This window comes from Heterodontus francisci, chromosome 8 (genome assembly GCF_036365525.1).
Source record: "Heterodontus francisci isolate sHetFra1 chromosome 8, sHetFra1.hap1, whole genome shotgun sequence".
Taxonomy (NCBI): domain Eukaryota; kingdom Metazoa; phylum Chordata; class Chondrichthyes; order Heterodontiformes; family Heterodontidae; genus Heterodontus; species Heterodontus francisci.
Window position 1 is genome coordinate 123,229,021 of NC_090378.1, and position 20,099 is coordinate 123,249,119.

The 20,099-nt window shown below is 42.3% G+C and overlaps 1 gene segment (V, D, J or C); it reads left to right on the forward strand.

Annotated features, from left to right (window-relative positions):
* Nucleotides 1-18,648, forward strand: part of LOC137373136 (Ig kappa chain V region Mem5-like) — a 71,709-nt gene extending 53,061 nt beyond the window's left edge. The window contains 2 exon segments of the V gene segment in view: nucleotides 13,647-13,679; nucleotides 17,703-18,648. Of these exon segments, the coding sequence occupies nucleotides 13,647-13,679; nucleotides 17,703-18,031 (362 nt within the window).
* Nucleotides 18,649-20,099: the final 1,451 nt, after the last annotated feature.

The window sequence follows — 20,099 nt, forward strand, 5'->3', positions numbered from 1 at the left end:
TGTACTGACACATCCCACAGATATATATAATAAAAAATAATGGACTCACAGTCCCACCTCCTGGACTGACACATCCCACAGTTATATATAATATATAATAATGGACACACAGTCCCACCGCCTGTACTGACACATCCCACAGATATATATAATAAAAAATAATGGACTCACAGTCCCACCTCCTGTACTGACACATCCCACAGTTATATATAATATATGATAATGGACACGCAGTCCCACCTCCTGTACTGACACATCCCACAGTTATATATAATTTATAATAATGGACACACAGTCCCACCTCCTGGACTGACACTTCCCACAGTTACATACAATATATAATAATGGACAGACAGTCCCACCTCCTGTACTGACACGTCCCACAGTTATATACAATATATAATAATGGACACACAGTCTCACCTCCTGGACTGACACGTCCCACAGTTATATACAATATATAATAATGGACACACAGTCCCACCTCCTGGACTGACACATCCCACAGTTATATATAATAAATAATAATGGACACACTCCCACCTCCTGCACTGACACATCCCACAGTTATATATAATATATAATAATGGACACACAGTCCCACCTCCTGCACTGACACATCCCACAGTTATATATAATATATAATAATGGACACACAGTCCCACCGCCTGTACTGACACATCCCACAGATATATATAATAAAAAATAATGGACTCACAGTCCCACCTCCTGTACTGACACATCCCACAGTTATATATAATATATAATAATGGACACACTGACCCACCTCCTGTACTGACACATCCCACTGTTACATACAATATATAATAATGGACACACAGTCCCACCTCCATTACTGACACGTCCCACAGTTATATATAATATATAATAATGGACACACAGTCCCACCTCCTGTACTGACACGTCCCACAGTTATATACAATATATAATAATGGACACACAGTCCCACCTCCTGGACTGACACATTCCACAGTTATATGTAATATATAATAATGGACACACGTTCCCACCTCCTGTACTAACACATCCCACAGTTATATATAATATATAATAATGGACACACAGTCCCACCTCCTGGACTGACACAAACCACTGTTATATATAATATATAATAATGGACACACAGTCCCACCTCCTGCACTGACACATCCCACAGTTATATATAATATATAATAATGGACACACAGTCCCACCTCCTGCACTGACACATCCCACAGTTATATATAATATATAATAATGGACACACCGTCTCACCTCCTGGACTGACACAAACCACAGTTATATATAATATATAATAATGGACACACAGTCCCACCTCCTGCACTGACACATCCCACAGTTATATATAATAAATAATAATGGACACACAGTCCCACCTCCTGCACTGACACATCCCACAGTTATATATAATATATAATAATGGACACACAGTCCCACCGCCTGTACTGACACATCCCACAGATATATATAATAAAGAATAATGGACTCACAGTCCCACCTCCTGCACTGACACATCCCACAGTTATATATAATATATAATAATGGACACACTGACCCACCTCCTGTCCTGACACATCCCACAGTTATATATAATATATAATAATGGACACACAGTCCCACCTCCTGTACTGACACATCCCACAGATATATATAATAAAAAACAATGGACTCACAGTCCCACCTCCTGTACTGACACATCCCACAGTTATATACAATATATAATAATGGACACACAGTCCCACCTCCTGGACTGACACGTCCCACAGTTATATACAATATATAATAATGGACACACAGTCCCACCTCCTGGACTGACACGTCCCACAGTTATATACAATATATAATAATGGACACACAGTCCCACCTCCTGGACTGACACATCCCACAGTTATATGTAATATATAATAATGGACACACGGTCCCACCTCCTGTACTGACACATCCCACAGCTATATATAATATATAATAATGGACACACAGTCCCACCTCCTGTATACTGACACATCCCACAGTTATATATAATATATAATAATGGACACACAGTCCCACCTCCTGGACTGACACATCCCACAGTTATATATAATATATAATAATGGACACACCGTCCCACCTCCTGGACTGACACATCCCACAGTTATATATAATATATAATAATGGACACACAGTCCCACCTCCTGGACTGACACATCCCACAGTTATATATAATATATAATAATGGACACGCAGTCTCACCTCCTGCAATGACACATCCCACAGTTATATGTAATATATAATAATGGACACACGGTCCCACCTCCTGCACTGACACATCCCACAGGTATATATAATATATAATAATGGACACGCAGTCTCACCTCCTGTACTGACACATCCCACAGTTATATGTAATATATAATAATGGACACACGGTCCCACCTCCTGCACTGACACATCCCACAGTTATATATAATATATAATAATGGACACACAGTCCCACCTCCTGTAGTGACACATCCCACATTTATATATAATATATAATAATGGACACACGGTCCCACCTCCTGTACTGACACATCCTACAGTTATATATAAAATATAATAATGGACACACAGTCCCACCTCCTGGACTGACACATCCCACAGTTATATGTAATATATAATAATGGGCACACAGTCCCACCTCCTGTACTGACACGTCCCACATTTATATATAATATATAATGAAGGACACACAGTCACACCTCCTGGACTGACACATCCCACAGTTATATGTAATAAATAATAATGGGCACACAGTCCCACCTCCTGCACTGACATGTCCCACATTTATATATAATATATAATAAAGGACACACAGTCCCACCTCCTGGACTGACACATCCCACAGTTATATATAATATATAATAATGGACACACGGTCCCACCTCCTGTACTGACACATCCCACATTTATATATAATATATAATAAAGGACACACTGTCCCACCTCCTGGACTGACACGTCCCACAGTTATATACAATATAAAATAATGGACACACGGTCCCACCTCCTGGACTGACACATCCCACAGTTATATATAATATATAATAATGGACACACGGTCCCACCTCCTGCACTGACACATCCCACAGTTATATATAATATATAATAATGGACACAGAGTCTCACCTTCTGGACTGACACATCCCACAGTTATATATAATACATAATAATGGACACACAGTCTCAACTCCTGTACTGACACATCCCACAGCTATATATAATATATAATAGTGGACACACAGTCCCACCTCCTGTATACTGACACATCCCACAGTTATATATAATACATAATAATGGACACACAGTCCCACCTCCTGGACTGACACATCCCACAGTTATATGTAATATATAATAATGGACACACAGTCTCACCTCCTGCACTGACACATCCCACAGTTATATATAATATATAATAATGGACACACAGTCCCACCGCCTGTTCTGACACATCCCACAGATATATATAATAAAGAATAATGGACTCACAGTCCCACCTCCTGCACTGACACATCCCACAGTTATATATAATATATAATAATGGACACACTGACCCACCTCCTGTCCTGACACATCCCACAGTTATATATAATATATAATAATGGACACACAGTCCCACCTCCTGTACTGACACATCCCACAGATATATATAATAAAAAACAATGGACTCACAGTCCCACCTCCTGCACTGACACATCCCACAGTTATATATAATATATAATAATGGACACACTGACCCACCTCCTGTCCTGACACATCCCACAGTTATATACAATATATAATAATGGACACACAGTCCCACCTCCTGGACTGACAAGTCCCACAGTTATATACAATATATAATAATGGACACACAGTCCCACCTCCTGGACTGACACATCCCACAGTTATATGTAATATATAATAATGGACACACAGTCCCACCTCCTGTACTGACACATCCCACAGCTATATATAATATATAATAATGGACACACAGTCCCACCTCCTGTATACTGACACATCCCACAGTTATATATAATATATAATAATGGACACACAGTCCCACCTCCTGGACTGACACATCCCACAGTTATATATAATATATAATAATGGACACACAGTCCCACCTCCTGGACTGACACATCCCACAGTTATATATAATATATAATAATGGACACACAGTCCCACCTCCTGGACTGACACATCCCACAGTTATATATAATATATAATAATGGACACGCAGTCTCACCTCCTGCACTGACACATCCCACAGTTATATGTAATATATAATAATGGACACACGGTCCCACCTCCTGCACTGACACATCCCACAGGTATATATAATATATAATAATGGACACGCAGTCTCACCTCCTGTACTGACACATCCCACAGTTATATGTAATATATAATAATGGACACACGGTCCCACCTCCTGCACTGACACATCCCACAGTTATATATAATATATAATAATGGACACACAGTCCCACCTCCTGTAGTGACACATCCCACATTTATATATAATATATAATAATGGACACACGGTCCCACCTCCTGTACTGACACATCCCACAGTTATATATAATATATAATAATGGACACACAGTCCCACCTCCTGGGCTGACACATCCCACAGTTATATGTAATATATAATAATGGGCACACAGTCCCACCTCCTGTACTGACACGTCCCACATTTATATATAATATATAATAAAGGACACACAGTCCCACCTCCTGGACTGACACATCCCACAGTTAGATGTAATATATAATAATGGGCACACAGTCCCACCTCCTGTACTGACACATCCCACAGTTATATATAATATATAATAATGGACACACAGTCCCACCTCCTGTACTGACACATCCCACATTTATATATAATATATAATAAAGGACACACAGTCCCACCTCCTGGACTGACACATCCCACAGTTATATATAATATATAATAATGGACACACGGTCCCACCTCCTGTACTGACACATCCCACATTTATATATAATATATAATAAAGGACACACAGTCCCACCTCCTGGACTAACACGTCCCACAGTTATATATAATATATAATAGTGGACACACAGTCCCACCTCCTGTATACTGACACTTCCCACATTTATATATAATATATAATAAAGGACACACGGTCCCACCTCCTGTACTGACACATCCCACATTTATATATAATATATAATAAAGGACACACAGTCCCACCTCCTGGACTAACACGTCCCACAGTTATATATAATATATAATAATGGACACACAGTCCCACCTCCTGGACTGACACATCCCACAGTTATATGTAATATATAATAATGGACACACATTCCCACCTCCTGTACTGACACATCCCACAGTTATATACAATATAAAATAATGGACACACAGTCCCACCTCCCGCACTGACACATCCCACAGTTATATATAATATATAATAATGGACACACGGTCCCACCTCCTGCACTGACACATCCCACAGTTATATATAATATATAATAATGGACACACGGTCCCACCTCCTGCACTGACACATCCCACAGTTATATATAATATATAATAATGGACACACAGTCTCACCTTCTGGACTGACACATCCCACAGTTATATATAATACATAATAATGGACACACAGTCTCACCTCCTGTACTGACACATCCCACAGCTATATATAATATATAATAATGGACACACAGTCCCACCTCCTGTATACTGACACATCCCACAGTTATATATAATATATAATAATGGACACACAGTCCCACCTCCTGTACTGACACATCCCACAGATATATATAATAAAAAACAATGGACTCACAGTCCCACCTCCTGTACTGACACATCCCACAGTTATATACAATATATAATAATGGACACACAGTCCCACCTCCTGGACTGACACGTCCCACAGTTATATACAATATAAAATAATGGACACACAGTCCCACCTCCTGGACTGACACATCCCACAGTTATATATAATATATAATAATGGACACACGGTCCCACCTCCTGCACTGACACTTCCCACAGTTATATATAATATATAATAATGGACACACAGTCTCACCTTCTGGACTGACACATCCCACAGTTATATATAATACATAATAATGGACACACAGTCTCACCTCCTGTACTGACACATCCCACAGCTATATATGATATATAATAATGGACACACAGTCCCACCTCCTGTATACTGACACATCCCACAGTTATATATAATATATAATAATGGACACACAGTCCCACCTCCTGTACTGACACATCCCACAGATATATATAATAAAAAACAATGGACTCACAGTCCCACCTCCTGTACTGACACATCCCACAGTTATATATAATATATAATAATGGACACACAGTCCCACCTCCTGGACTGACACGTCCCACAGTTATATACAATATATAATAATGGACACACAGTCCCACCCCCTGGACTGACACATCCCACAGTTATATGTAATATATAATAATGGACACACGGTCCCACCTCCTGTACTGACACATCCCACAGCTATATATAATATATAATAATGGACACACAGTCCCACCTCCTGTATACTGACACATCCCACAGTTATATATAATATATAATAATGGACACACAGTCCCACCTCCTGGACTAACACATCCCACAGTTATATATAATATATAATAATGGACACACAGTCCCACCTCCTGGACTGACACATCCCACAGTTATATATAATATATAATAATGGACACACAGTCCCACCTCCTGGACTGACACATCCCACAGTTATATATAATATATAATAATGGACACGCAGTCTCACCTCCTGCACTGACACATCCCACAGTTATATGTAATATATAATAATGGACACACGGTCCCACCTCCTGCACTGACACATCCCACAGGTATATATAATATATAATAATGGACACGCAGTCTCACCTCCTCTACTGACACATCCCACAGTTATATTTAATATATAATAATGGACACACGGTCCCACCTCCTGCACTGACACATCCCACAGTTATATAGAATATATAATAATGGACACACAGTCCCACCTCCTGTCGTGACACATCCCACATTTATATATAATATATAATAATGGACACACGGTCCCACCTCCTGTACTGACACATCCCACAGTTATATATAATATATAATAATGGACACACAGTCCCACCTCTTGGACTGACACATCCCACAGTTATATGTAATATATAATAATGGGCACACAGTCCCACCTCCTGTACTGACATGTCCCACATTTATATATAATATATAATAATGGACACACAGTCCCACCTCCTGGACTGACACATCCCACAGTTATATGTAATATATAATAATGGGCACACAGTCCCACCTCCTGTACTGACACGTCCCACATTTATATATATCATATATAATAAAGGACACACAGTCCCACCTCCTGGACTGACACATCCCACAGTTATATATAATATATAATAATGGACACACGGTCCCACCTCCTGTACTGACTCATCCCACATTTATATATAATATATAATAAAGGACACACAGTCCCACCTCCTGGACTGACACGTCCCACAGTTATATACAATATAAAATAATGGACACACAGTCCCACCTCCTGGACTGACACATCCCACAGTTATATATAATATATAATAATGGACACACAGTCTCACCTTCTGGACTGACACATCCCACAGTTATATATAATATATAATAATGGACACACAGTCCCACCTCCTGGACTGACACATCCCACAGTTATATATAATATATAATAATGGACACACAGTCCCACCTCCTGTACTGACACATCCCACAGCTATATATAATATATAATAGTGGACACACAGTCCCACCTCCTGTATACTGACACTTCCCACAGTGATATATAATACATAATAATGGACACACAGTCCCACCTCCTGGACTGACACATCCCACAGTTATATGTAATATATAATAATGGACACACAGTCCCACCTCCTGTACTGACACGTCCCACAGTTATATACAATATAAAATAATGGACACACAGTCCCACCTCCTGGACTGACACATCCCACAGTTATATATAATATATAATAATGGACACACGGTCCCACCTCCTGCACTGACACATCCCACAGTTATATATAATATATAATAATGGACACACAGTCTCACCTTCTGGACTGACACATCCCACAGTTATATATAATACATAATAATGGACACACAGTCTCACCTCCTGTACTGACACATCCCACAGCTATATATAATATATAATAATGGACACACAGTCCCACCTCCTGTATACTGACACATCCCACAGTTATATATAATATATAATAATGGACACACAGTCTCACCTCCTGTACTGACACATCCCACAGCTATATATAATATATAATAATGGACACACAGTCCCACCTCCTGCATACTGACACATCCCACAGTTATATATAATATATAATAATGGACACACAGTCCCACCTCCTGGACTGACACATCCCACAGTTATATATAATATATAATAATGGACACACAGTCTCACCTCCTGGACTGACACATCCCACAGTTATATATAATATATAATAATGGACACACAGTCCCACCTCCTGGACTGACACATCCCACAGTTATATATAATATATAATAATGGACACACAGTCCCACCTCCTGGACTGACACGTCCCACAGTTATATATAATATATAATAATGGACACACGCTCCCACCTCCTGAACTGACACATCCCACAGTTATATATCATATAAAATAATGGACACACAGTCCCACCTCCTGGACTGACACATGCCACAGTTATATATAATATATAATGATGGACACACAGTCCCACCTCCTGGACTGACACATCCCACAGTTATATATCATATATAATAATGGACACACAGTCCCACCTCCTGGACTGACACATCCCACAGTTATATATAATATATAATAATGGACACACAGTCCCACCTCCTGGACTGACACATCCCACAGTTATATATCATATAAAATAATGGACACACAGTCCCACCTCCTGGACTGACACATCCCACAGTTATATATAATATATAACAATGGACACACAATCCCACCTCCTGGACTGACACATCCCACAGTTGTATATAATATATAATAATGGACACACAGTCCCACCTCCTGGACTGACACATCCCACAGTTATATATAATATATAATAATGGGCACACAGTCCCACCTCCTGGACTGACACATCTCACAGTTATATATAATATATAATAATGGACACACAGTCCCACCTCCTGTACTGACACGTCCCACAGTTATATATAATATATAATAATGGACACACAGTCCCACCTCCTGGACTGACACATCTCACAGTTATATATAATATATAATAATGGACACACAGTCCCACCTCCTGTACTGACACGTCCCACAGTTATATATAATATATAATAATGGACACACGGTCCCACCTCCTGAACTGACACATCCCACAGTTATATATGTAATATAATTAATGAAGAACGTAAACTGATCAAATTAAACCATGACATTATGTTCACTGTCCACTACACCCCCCTGCCCCTGTGGTGCCCACTGCTCATTGAAGGCTTAAGTTGTTCCTCGAACACTCCATGTGCACTTATGAAGAGATGCTGAAAATGTTTTCATTGAATTGGGATTCCAACTCTCCCGAGCACTGCTGCATGCAGCTTAGACACAGCAAGACACAGAAACAGTGAGAGGCAGAGTGTGAGAGAGATACAGACCAAGGGAGAGACAGAATGAGTGAGAGAAGGTGGGAGAGGGACAGGGAGATATGCGTAGAGGCACAGAGACATGCACGCAGACATTGAGAGAGAGACAGAAGGAAAGAGACACATCCACACACACACAACGGGAGACACGCAGGCAATGAGAGACAAATACAGACTTTGAAAAACAATGATAGAATTATAGAATGGTTACAGCACAGAAGAAGGCCATTCAGGCCATCATTTCTGTGCTGGATCTCTGAAAGAGCAATTCACCTCGTGACACTCCGGCACCTTCTCCCCGTCATCCTGCATATCCTTCCTTTTAGGAGAATAATCCAATTCCCTTTTGAATGCATCAATTGAACATGCCTCCACCACACTCTCAGGCAGTGCATTCCAGATCCGAACTACTCGCTGTGTGAAAAAGTTTCTCCTCATGTCACCATTGCATCTTTTGCCAATTACCTTACATCTGTGCCGTCTGGTTCTCGATCCTTCCACCAATGGTAATAGTTTCTCCCTATCTACTCTGTCCAGAGCCCTAATGATTTTGAATACCCCTATCAAATCCCCTCTCAACCTTCTCATCTCCAAGGAAACAGTCCCAGCTTCTCCAATTTATCCACATAACTATCCCTGGACCGATTCTTGTGAATCCTTTCTGCACCCTCTCTAATGCCTTCACTTCCTTCCTAAATTGTGGCACCCAGAACTGGACACAGTCCTCCAGTTGAGGCTGAACTAGTGTTTTATACAAATTTAACATAACCTCCTTGCTCTTGTACTCTGTGCCCCTATTAATAAAGCCCAGGATACTGTATGCTTTATTATCCTCTCTCTCAACCTGTCCTGCCACCTTCAATGACGTCCGCACATATACACTTAGGTCCCTATGCTCCTGAACCCCCTTTAGAATTATACCCTTTATTTTATATTGTCTCTCCGCATTCTCTCTACCACATCACCCTTCTCTGCATTTAAATTTCATCTGCCACTTGTCAGCCCATTCCACCAACCTGTCCGTATCCTTTTGAAGTTCTACACTATCTTCCTCACAGTTCACAATACTTCCAAGTTTTGTATCTTCTGCAAATTTTGAAATTGTGCCCTGCACACCAAGGTTTAGGTCATTAATATATATTAGGAAAAGCAAGGATCCCAACACTGATCCCTGAGGAACTCCACTACAATCCTTCCTCCAGCCTGAAAAACATCCATTAACTACTCTCTTTTTCCTGTCAGTCAGCCAATTTTGTATCCATGTTGCTACTGTCCCTTTTATTCCATGAGCTATAACTTTGCTCACCAGTCTGTTGTGTGGCACTGTGTCAAACACCTTTTGAAAGTCCATGTACACAACATCAACAGCAACAACATTGCCCTCATCAACTCTCTCTGTTACCTCATCAAAAACTCCAACAAGTTAGTTAAACATGATTTGCCCTGAACAAATCATTGCTGGCTTTCCTTAACTAACTTGCACTTGTCCATGTGACTATTAATCTTGTCCCGAATTATTCTTTCTAGAAGTTTCCCCACCACTGAGGTTAAACTGACTGGCTTGACATTGCTGGGCTTATCTTTACACCCTTTTTTTGAACAAGGGTGTCACATTTACAATTCTCCAATTCTCTGCCACCATCCCTGAGTTTAACGAAGACTGTAAAATTATGGCCAGTGGCTCTGCAATTTCCACTCTCACTCCCTCAGTATCTCATCCGGTCCTGGTGTTTAATCCACTTTAAGTACAGACAGCCTATCCAATAACTCCTCTTTATCAATTTTAAACCCATCTGGTGTCTGAATTACCTTCTCTTTCACTATGACCTGTGCAGCATCTTCTCCCTTGATAAAGACAGATGGAAAGTATTCATTTCATACCTCAGCCATGCTCCTACCTCCATGTGTAAATCCCCTTTTTGGTCCCTAATCGCCCCACTACTCCTTTTACCACTCTTTTACTATATACATGCCGATACAAGACTATTAGATCCACTATTGTATTAGCTGCCAGTCTCTTTTCATACTCTCTCTTTTCTTCCCTTTGCCTTTTAAATTCCCCTCTGAGCCTTCTACATTCAGCCTAGTTCTCGATTGTAGGGGGAGGTGATGGTGTAGTGGTAATGTCACTTGACCAGTAATCCAGAGGCCCAGGCTAATTTTTTTTTTAGAGATACAGCATTGAAACAGGCCCTTCGGCCCACCGAGTCTGTGCCGACCATCAACCACCCATTTATACTAATCCTACACTAATTCCATATTCCTACCACATCCTCACCTGTACCCAAATTTCCCTACCACCTACCTATACTAGGGGCAATTGCTAATGGCCAATTTACCTATCAATCTGCAAGTCTTTGGCATGTTTGAGGAAACCGGAGCACCCGGAGGAAACCCACGCAGACACAGAGAGAACTTGCAAACTCCACACAGGCAGTACCCAGAATTGAACCCGGGTCGCTGGAGCTGTGAGGCTGCGGTGCTAACCACTGCGCCACTGTGCCGTTCTGGGGACATGTGTTTGAATCCCACCATGGCAGATAGTGAAATTTGAATTCAATTAATAAATCTGGAATTAAAAGCTGGTGGAATGGTGACCATGAAACCATTGTCGATTGTTGTAAAAACCCATCTGGTTCACTAATGTCCTTCAGGGAAGGAAATCTGCAGGCCTTACCTGGTCTGGCCTTCATGTGACTCCAGACCCACAGCAATGTGGTTGACTCTTAAATGCCTTCAGTGGGCAATTAGGGATGGGCAATAAATGCTGGCCTAGCCAGTGACGCCCATATCCCATGATCAAATAACAAAAGAAAATCCACCTGACATTTATCATAAGCAGACTTTTTCTTCTTTATCTTAACCTCTGTCTCTTTTGTCATCCAGGGAGCTCTGGATTTGTTTGCCCCACGTTTCCCCTTCGTGGAAATACACCTTGGTTTTGCCCGAACTATCTCTTCTTTAAAAGCAGCCCATTGTTCAGTTACAGTTCTCCAATTTATCTGGGTCAGATCCATTCTTACCCGAAGAGAGAGAGAGACACAGGGGCACACACCGGGAAGTAAACACAGAGAGAGACACACACAAATACAGACGGAGAGACAGACACACACACAGAGGCACACACCGAGAAGGAAACACAGAGAGAGACACACACACAAATACAGACAAAGAGAGGCACACACAGGGAAGGAAACACAGAGAGAGACACACACACAAATACAGACAGAGAGAGACACACACACAGAGGCACACACAGGGAAGGAAACACAGAGAGAGAGAAAGAGAGACACACACACACACATACACACACAAATACAGAGAGAGAGAGACACACACACAGAGGCACACACAGGGAAGGAAACACAGAGAGAGACACACACACAAATACAGACGGAGAGACAGACACACACACAGAGGCACACACCGGGAAGTAAACACAGAGAGAGACACACACACAAATACAGACGGAGAGACAGACACACACACAGAGGCACACACCGAGAAAGAAACACAGAGAGAGACACACACACAAATACAGACAGAGAGAGACACACACACAGAGGCACACACCGAGAAGGAAACACAGAGAGAGACACACACACAAATACAGACAGAGAGAGACACACACACAGAGGCACACACCGAGAAGGAAACACAGAGAGAGACACACACACAAATACAGACAGAGAGACAGACACACACACAGAGGCACACACAGGGAAGGAAACACAGAGAGAGAGAAAGAGAGACACACACACACACACAAATACAGACAGAGAGAGAGAGACACAGTGACAGTGAAAGACAGAGAGAGTGTGAGAGTGAGTGAGTGAAACACAGAGCAGAGGATATTGTACAGCCCCTGCACTGGAAGCTGTCAGTGTGGTTAACGTTTGGTAAAGGAACCAAGCTCAGACTGAGTAAGTAAACCTCAATCCTCCGTTACTAATCCTTTAAATACTGAAACATTCTAAAACACAAATGCTGAATAGTGGAAGGTGTTAGTAAGGAGCTGCAGTCAATGAAATGGTTCATTGAAGAGCACTGTGTATAACAGGGTGCCCAGCTGTATTTCTTTAGTTACATTCCCCCTTTAACCAACAAGATATAAGTAACCAACTTTTACCGAGTGTGTAGAGGAGATCTGGACGTTTGCAGACTGTGGTCACATTCCTGCTCCATGGAGTGAAATCCCTCACTAGATTCCTGCCAGTCTCAGTGTGAGCTCTGGGTCTCTGTCACAGTCTCTGATATAACTGATCTCAGCACCAGCACAGTGAGACACCGAGGTCCCACCTCCCCCAGCTTTAACTCTGTTCTGTCCACTCCCTGCTTATCTCTTGTCAAAGTTCTGATGACAAACAGTGACAGCAGGGCTCCCAATCCAGTGGCTTCAGTGTTCCAGGGTTTTGGGGAGACTCTCAGTTGCTTTCTCTTTGGGTGAAGTTCAGGCCAAAATTTATCTCTGAACCGACATTGCTAAAAATGCTCATTTACCTCATTGCTGTTTGTGGGATCTTGCTGTGCACAAATTGTCTGCCACATTTCCTACATTCCAACAGTGACTGCTCTTTAAACAAGTCCTTCATTGTCTGTAAATGACTTTGGGAGGTCCTGAGGTGTGAAATACTCGATATAAATACAAGTCTTTCTTTTCTTTTTATTAACCGGGAGCTCCCACAATACCCTGTTGATTAAAGCTGAACCCAGCAGAAAATCCACAGAAAACTGACTAATGTTTGTCTGATTTGTCTGTGTGTTTATTAGACATGACTGAGCAGATAGCAAGAGTTTCAGCAGCAACAAAGGTGTTACTCTAGTGCCCCTCCCACTTTCCCCATCGACTTACATAATACTTACGGGGAAAGGGCTCAGCACCTGCCATCGACTGGTTAAATGTCACCCCTCTAGACTACAGGCCTCCCGTAATCTGCTCTCCATCTCTCTCCTGAAGGCACTATCTCTGGCTGGGGCACAGCTCCACCCTCCCCAAGTGGCCTCATTCCTCCAAGTGTGAGCCGGGAGGTTGAGAATGGCAGGCTATTCGACTGTGAGGTTTTAGTGTTGTCTCAGTGGGTAACACTCTCACCTCTGAGTCAGAATGTCGTGGCTTCAGGTCCCACTCCAGAGACTGGAGCACATAATCCAGGCTGACACTGCAGTGCAGTATTGAGGGAATGCTGCACTGTCAGAGGTGCTGTCTTTCAGATGAGACAAACTGACGTCTGCCCTCTCAGGTGAATGTAAAGGATCCCACTGCACTATTAGAAGAGCAGGGGAGTTCTCCCCGGTGTCCTGGACAATGTTTATCACTCAACCAACACCATTAAAAATCAGATTATCTGCTCAGTATCACTCAGCTGTCTGGGATCTTACTGTGAACAGTTGGCTGTAAAATACTTGAAGATATGCTGAGGTGGTGACAGGCGCTATAGAAATGCAAGTCTTTCTTTGAGGTTGGAGGCTCCTGATCCTGACCCTCGCCCATTGTCCGCACACTCTCACCTTCCAGGGGTCATGGGATCATTCGGAGCAGTGACCCTGCCTGACCCCAGTGCACTGAGACTAATTATAGCCTCACCCTTGACCTCACCCCAGTGCTGGGCAGGAAGGTTTTAAATGACATCTAGAACCTTCTACACTGACACCCAACCCTTCTCCATCCCTCCATCCTCCCCCACGTCATCCAACCCTTCTCCATCCCTCCATCCTTCCCCCCGTCTGAGACTAAACCAGACTGTTCACAGCCTTGGTGTCATATTTCTGACCTCATGTTCCGGCCATCACTAAGACCCCCTATTTCCACCGCAGTAACATCACACGACTGTGTCCCTGCTCAGCTCATCTGCTCATCATCTACCTCACTTTCCTCCTTTATCTCCATTTGTGGCTCAGTGTCATATTTCTGTTTTATAATGCTCCTGTGAAGCACATTGAGATGTTTTAAATGCTTAATGAGATTAAAGGCGCTATACACCACAGCTGCCACCATGTAATGAGAAGCTTTTTATGTTGTCTGATGCAACATGAATGAGGTATGTGGAGATCTGGCTGTTGAAGATCTCAAATAGTGGTGCTCACCTCATTAGCATACAAAGATCTTAAAGGTACATTATTCTTAAAAGCAATCACTGAACATATAAATACAAGTTATTGTTTTGGTTGTTGTTATTTCTGAAGTGTGTTGAGACAAGTCTGTTCCAGTGTTCCGGAGAAAGTTCTCCCGATGTGTATGTGTGATCTGAGATTTGTTAACACTGAGCCTGTTTCCTCCAGATGGACTGATCTATAGTTCGAGCTTCCTGTCAGGTTAACAGTGTCTTAAAGGGACACTGAGTCTTCAAACACTCTTACTATAACCATTTCAGTGCTGAATTTGTGGTAACCCTTCATTACAGATTTAAAAAACTGTCCAACACGATTTAACCATCTGAACATCAAATGATTCAATGTATTTATATTTAGACTAACCTTAGCAAGCTAGGCAAAACAGAAGGAAATCAAGAATTAATGGTTCTCACCTCTAATGGTTAAACACAAACAGGAGTTCATCAACCCAGCTGTCTGTTATCCAATGTGAATTCCAATGTAGAAACACCCACAGAGAGACACAGACGAATATACACATAGACCACTCAAATAGACTCAAAACATACAAATAAACACAGAATACACAAACACACAGCACAGAAATATAAACACACAGAACACACAAATATGAACACAGAATTTACAAAAATATATAGAGAACACAGAAGCATAGACATAGAACACAAAAATGCACAGATAATGCAAATATACACTGAAACACATAAATACACAAAGAGCACACAAATACACGAAGAACAAAATAATATATATTGTTCCGACCAAGGTGGAAGAAATAAATATTAATTCAGTCCCACTTCTTCACGGGTCACAGCTGTTTCTTAGGAATAGAAGGAAAAATAAAATAAATCAGTTTGTCACGTTCTTGATATGAAGTTCTTCAGTTGAATGAGGTGTCCCAGAGTTGAATAGTCGGATGCCACTCAAAGTCTCTCCAGGAGAAGTTGATGAACAGTCTGTGATGGGTCGGCGTTCAGGGCAATTCGGCTACAGTAGGCGTCACACAGGACTTTTGGCAGGGGTGTAGCAACAGGTCTGCTGAGGGCTCACAGCAGCAGTATTGCAGTAGAAGCTTTCTTCAGGTTCCAGGATTTCCCAAAACACAGCAGGCAACAGGAACCATGCTGGATGCAGGAATTCTTCAGAGACAGGAGGCAATCGGAATCTGCCACCTTTCAAATGCAGGGTTTCTTTTCAAGAGATGCAAGTTTCCTTTACAGAGAGAGGTCTTTTTTGGTCTTCAACTTTGATCTCAAGGCAGATCAGCAACCAAATTTCAAATGCCTGCTTTTTGTCTAACTCATTGGATTTTAAAAGGGTCTGAAGTGACAGTAAACCTTCCTGAGCCAATCACATGACCAGACATAGAGTATCCACTGTCATTCAAAGTGATGCTCTGAGGAGGTCAAAAACCCCTTGGCAGGCTTCCTTGAAACGGTTTGCTTTTCCTATTCTTGTATACAAAGTCAACATCCAAAAATTTCAGCTAGTTGCAGGTGTCCATGTCCACTGGAAATCCTGTTTTCAATTTTTAAAAACACACAGAATTCTAAGATTTTAGTACAAAAATAAATCTCTTGTAACAATATGCAGAACACACACATATACACAGAACAAATAAATATATACTCAGAATACATAAATATTTATAGAACACACAAATATATATAGAACACATAAATACACACACAGAACACACAAATATACACACAGGAAACACAGATATACACAGAATATGCAAAAATGCACAAAGAACACATATACCCACAACACACAAATATATACACCGAGCACACAAACATGCAGTGATTAACAGTTTTTCTCTTCTCTTTCAGGCCGAGAGAAGTCTCAACCCACACTGACCCTGCTGCCCCCCTCGGAGGAGGAGGTCAAGGCCAAGGGCACTGCCACCCTGGTGTGCCTTGCCGATCACTTCTATCCCGATGAAGTGGGGGTAGAGTGGAAGAAGGACGGTGCAGCCATTTCGGCCGGGGTTCAGACCAGCAACTACCTGCGAGCTTCGGATAGCACCTACAGTGTCAGCAGCCTGCTGACCCTCTCTGGCTCTGACTGGGAGTCCAACGCCCGCTTCTCCTGTGCCCTGATCCATGAGACCCTCTCCTCTCCCCTCAGTAAGAGTGTGAGCAGATCAGAATGTGTGTAGAGTGTTAGAGACAGTCCGCAGAGGAGACACAACTTTAAATATAACAGGGGTGAGCTGGGAGGATAAAGGTCATTTTCAACACGGAATTTCAACTCTCTTCCTTCTCGTGACTGGGTCTGAGACACTTCTGAGGATCAGGGGTTAAGGCTCGAAATTGGGACAGTGTAGAGGGAGCTTTACTCTGTATCTCACCCGTACTGTACCTGCCCTGGGAGTATTTGATTGGACAATGTAGACGGAGCTTTACTCTGTATCTAACCCGTACTGGACCTGCCCTGGGAGTGTTTGATTGGACAATGTAGACTCGTGATGCCAAGTAAAACCTCTCTAAGATGCTGAAGACTGTCAGCTGAGCTAAAATAATGTGAACCTCAGAATTCGCCGCTCAGTAAACCAGACCTCCTTCCTGCTCACTCTGCAGTTACAATTTAAAGTTTAGTCTCTGTTTAAAGCGACAGGATTCTCATGTTATTGAGAAAATCTCCACAACTGTTTTAATAAACCTCCATTCTCCCTGTGAATTTCTCCAGCTACCTCTCGCTGGGCTGTTTATTCAAGTCTTTTTTCTGTAAATGTAAATCAGTAAAAGGTAATAAACATTAAGAATATTCAGTAAATGTCTTGGGAGTGCTTTGGAAATGTCCCACCTTCCTGTCAGCTGATTGGCTGCATTTCAGCAAGTGAATCTGATGATTGGCTGGTTGACCTGTCAATCAATAACATGTCAGAAGCAGAATTGATTCATAGCCAATTGTAAATCATATTAAAATGATCAGTTTTATCTCAAATCCCTTGAGATTACAAGATTAAAAACAGAAACTGAAAGCAGCTGGAATTAAATCATCACAATCCCAGCATTCACACATCACTCTTCACACTGGAGGTGTTGGTGTAGCCCCAGCTGGTGGGATCGCACTGTGCACTCTGTGCTGACTGCTGAGCAATACCTGAAATGAGCCTGGGACAATCTCAGGGCTGGAGGCCACACTCACAATGTTCATTTCTCCCACCTTAACCAATGCCTCATGGTAACAGTACAAAACTGAACCAAGTGAGGTCTCAGTTTAGAGAGAGGAGCAGTCAGGGTATCATTGTGTACATGACCCTGAGTGTGGGTGTGACTGTTACCCAGTACTGTCTGTAGGTGAGTGTCTCTGAGTGTGGGGGTGTTACCCAGTACTGTCTGTAGGTGTGTGTCTCTGAGTATGGGTGTGTTACCCAGTACTGTCTGTAGGTGTGTGTCTCTGAGTGTGGGTGTGTTACCCAGTACTGTCTGTAGGTGTGTGTCTCTGAGTGTGGGTGTGTTACCCAGTACTGTCTGTAGGTGAGTGTCTCTGAGTGTGGGTGTGTCACCCAGTGCTGTCTGTAGGTGTGTGTCTCTGAGTATGGGTGTCTCACCCAGTACTGTCTGTAGGTGTGTGTCTCTGAGTGTGGGTGTGTCACCCAGTACTGTCTGTAGGTGTGTGTCTCTGAGTGTGGGTGTTTTACCCAGTACTGTCTGTAGGTGTGTGTCTCTGAGTGTGGGTGTGTTACCCAGTACTGTCTGTAGGTGCGTGTCTCTGAGTGTGGATGTGTTACCCAGTACTGTCTGTCAGTGAGTGTCTCTGAATGTGGGTGTGTTACCCAGTACTGTCTGTAGGTGTGTGTCTCTGAGTGTGGGTGTGTTACCCAGTACTGTCTGCAGGTGCGTGTCTCTGAGTGTGGATGTGTTACCCAGTACTGTCTGTCAGTGAGTGTCTCTGAATGTGGGTGTGTTACCCAGTACTGTCTGTCAGTGTGTGTCTCTGAGTGTGGGTGTGTTACCCAGGACTGTCTGCAGGTGTGTGTCTCTGAGAGTGGGTGCGTTCCCCAGTACTGTCTGTAGGTGTGTGTCTCTGAGTGTGGGTGTATTACCCAGTACTGTCTGCAGGTGTGTGTCTCTGAGTGTGGGTGTGTTACCCAGTACTGTCTGTAGGTGCGTGTCTCTGAGTGTGGATGTGTTACCCAGTACTGTCTGTAGGTGTGTGTCTCTGAGAGTGGGTGCGTTCCCCAGTACTGTCTGTAGGTGTGTGTCTCTGAGTGTAGGTGT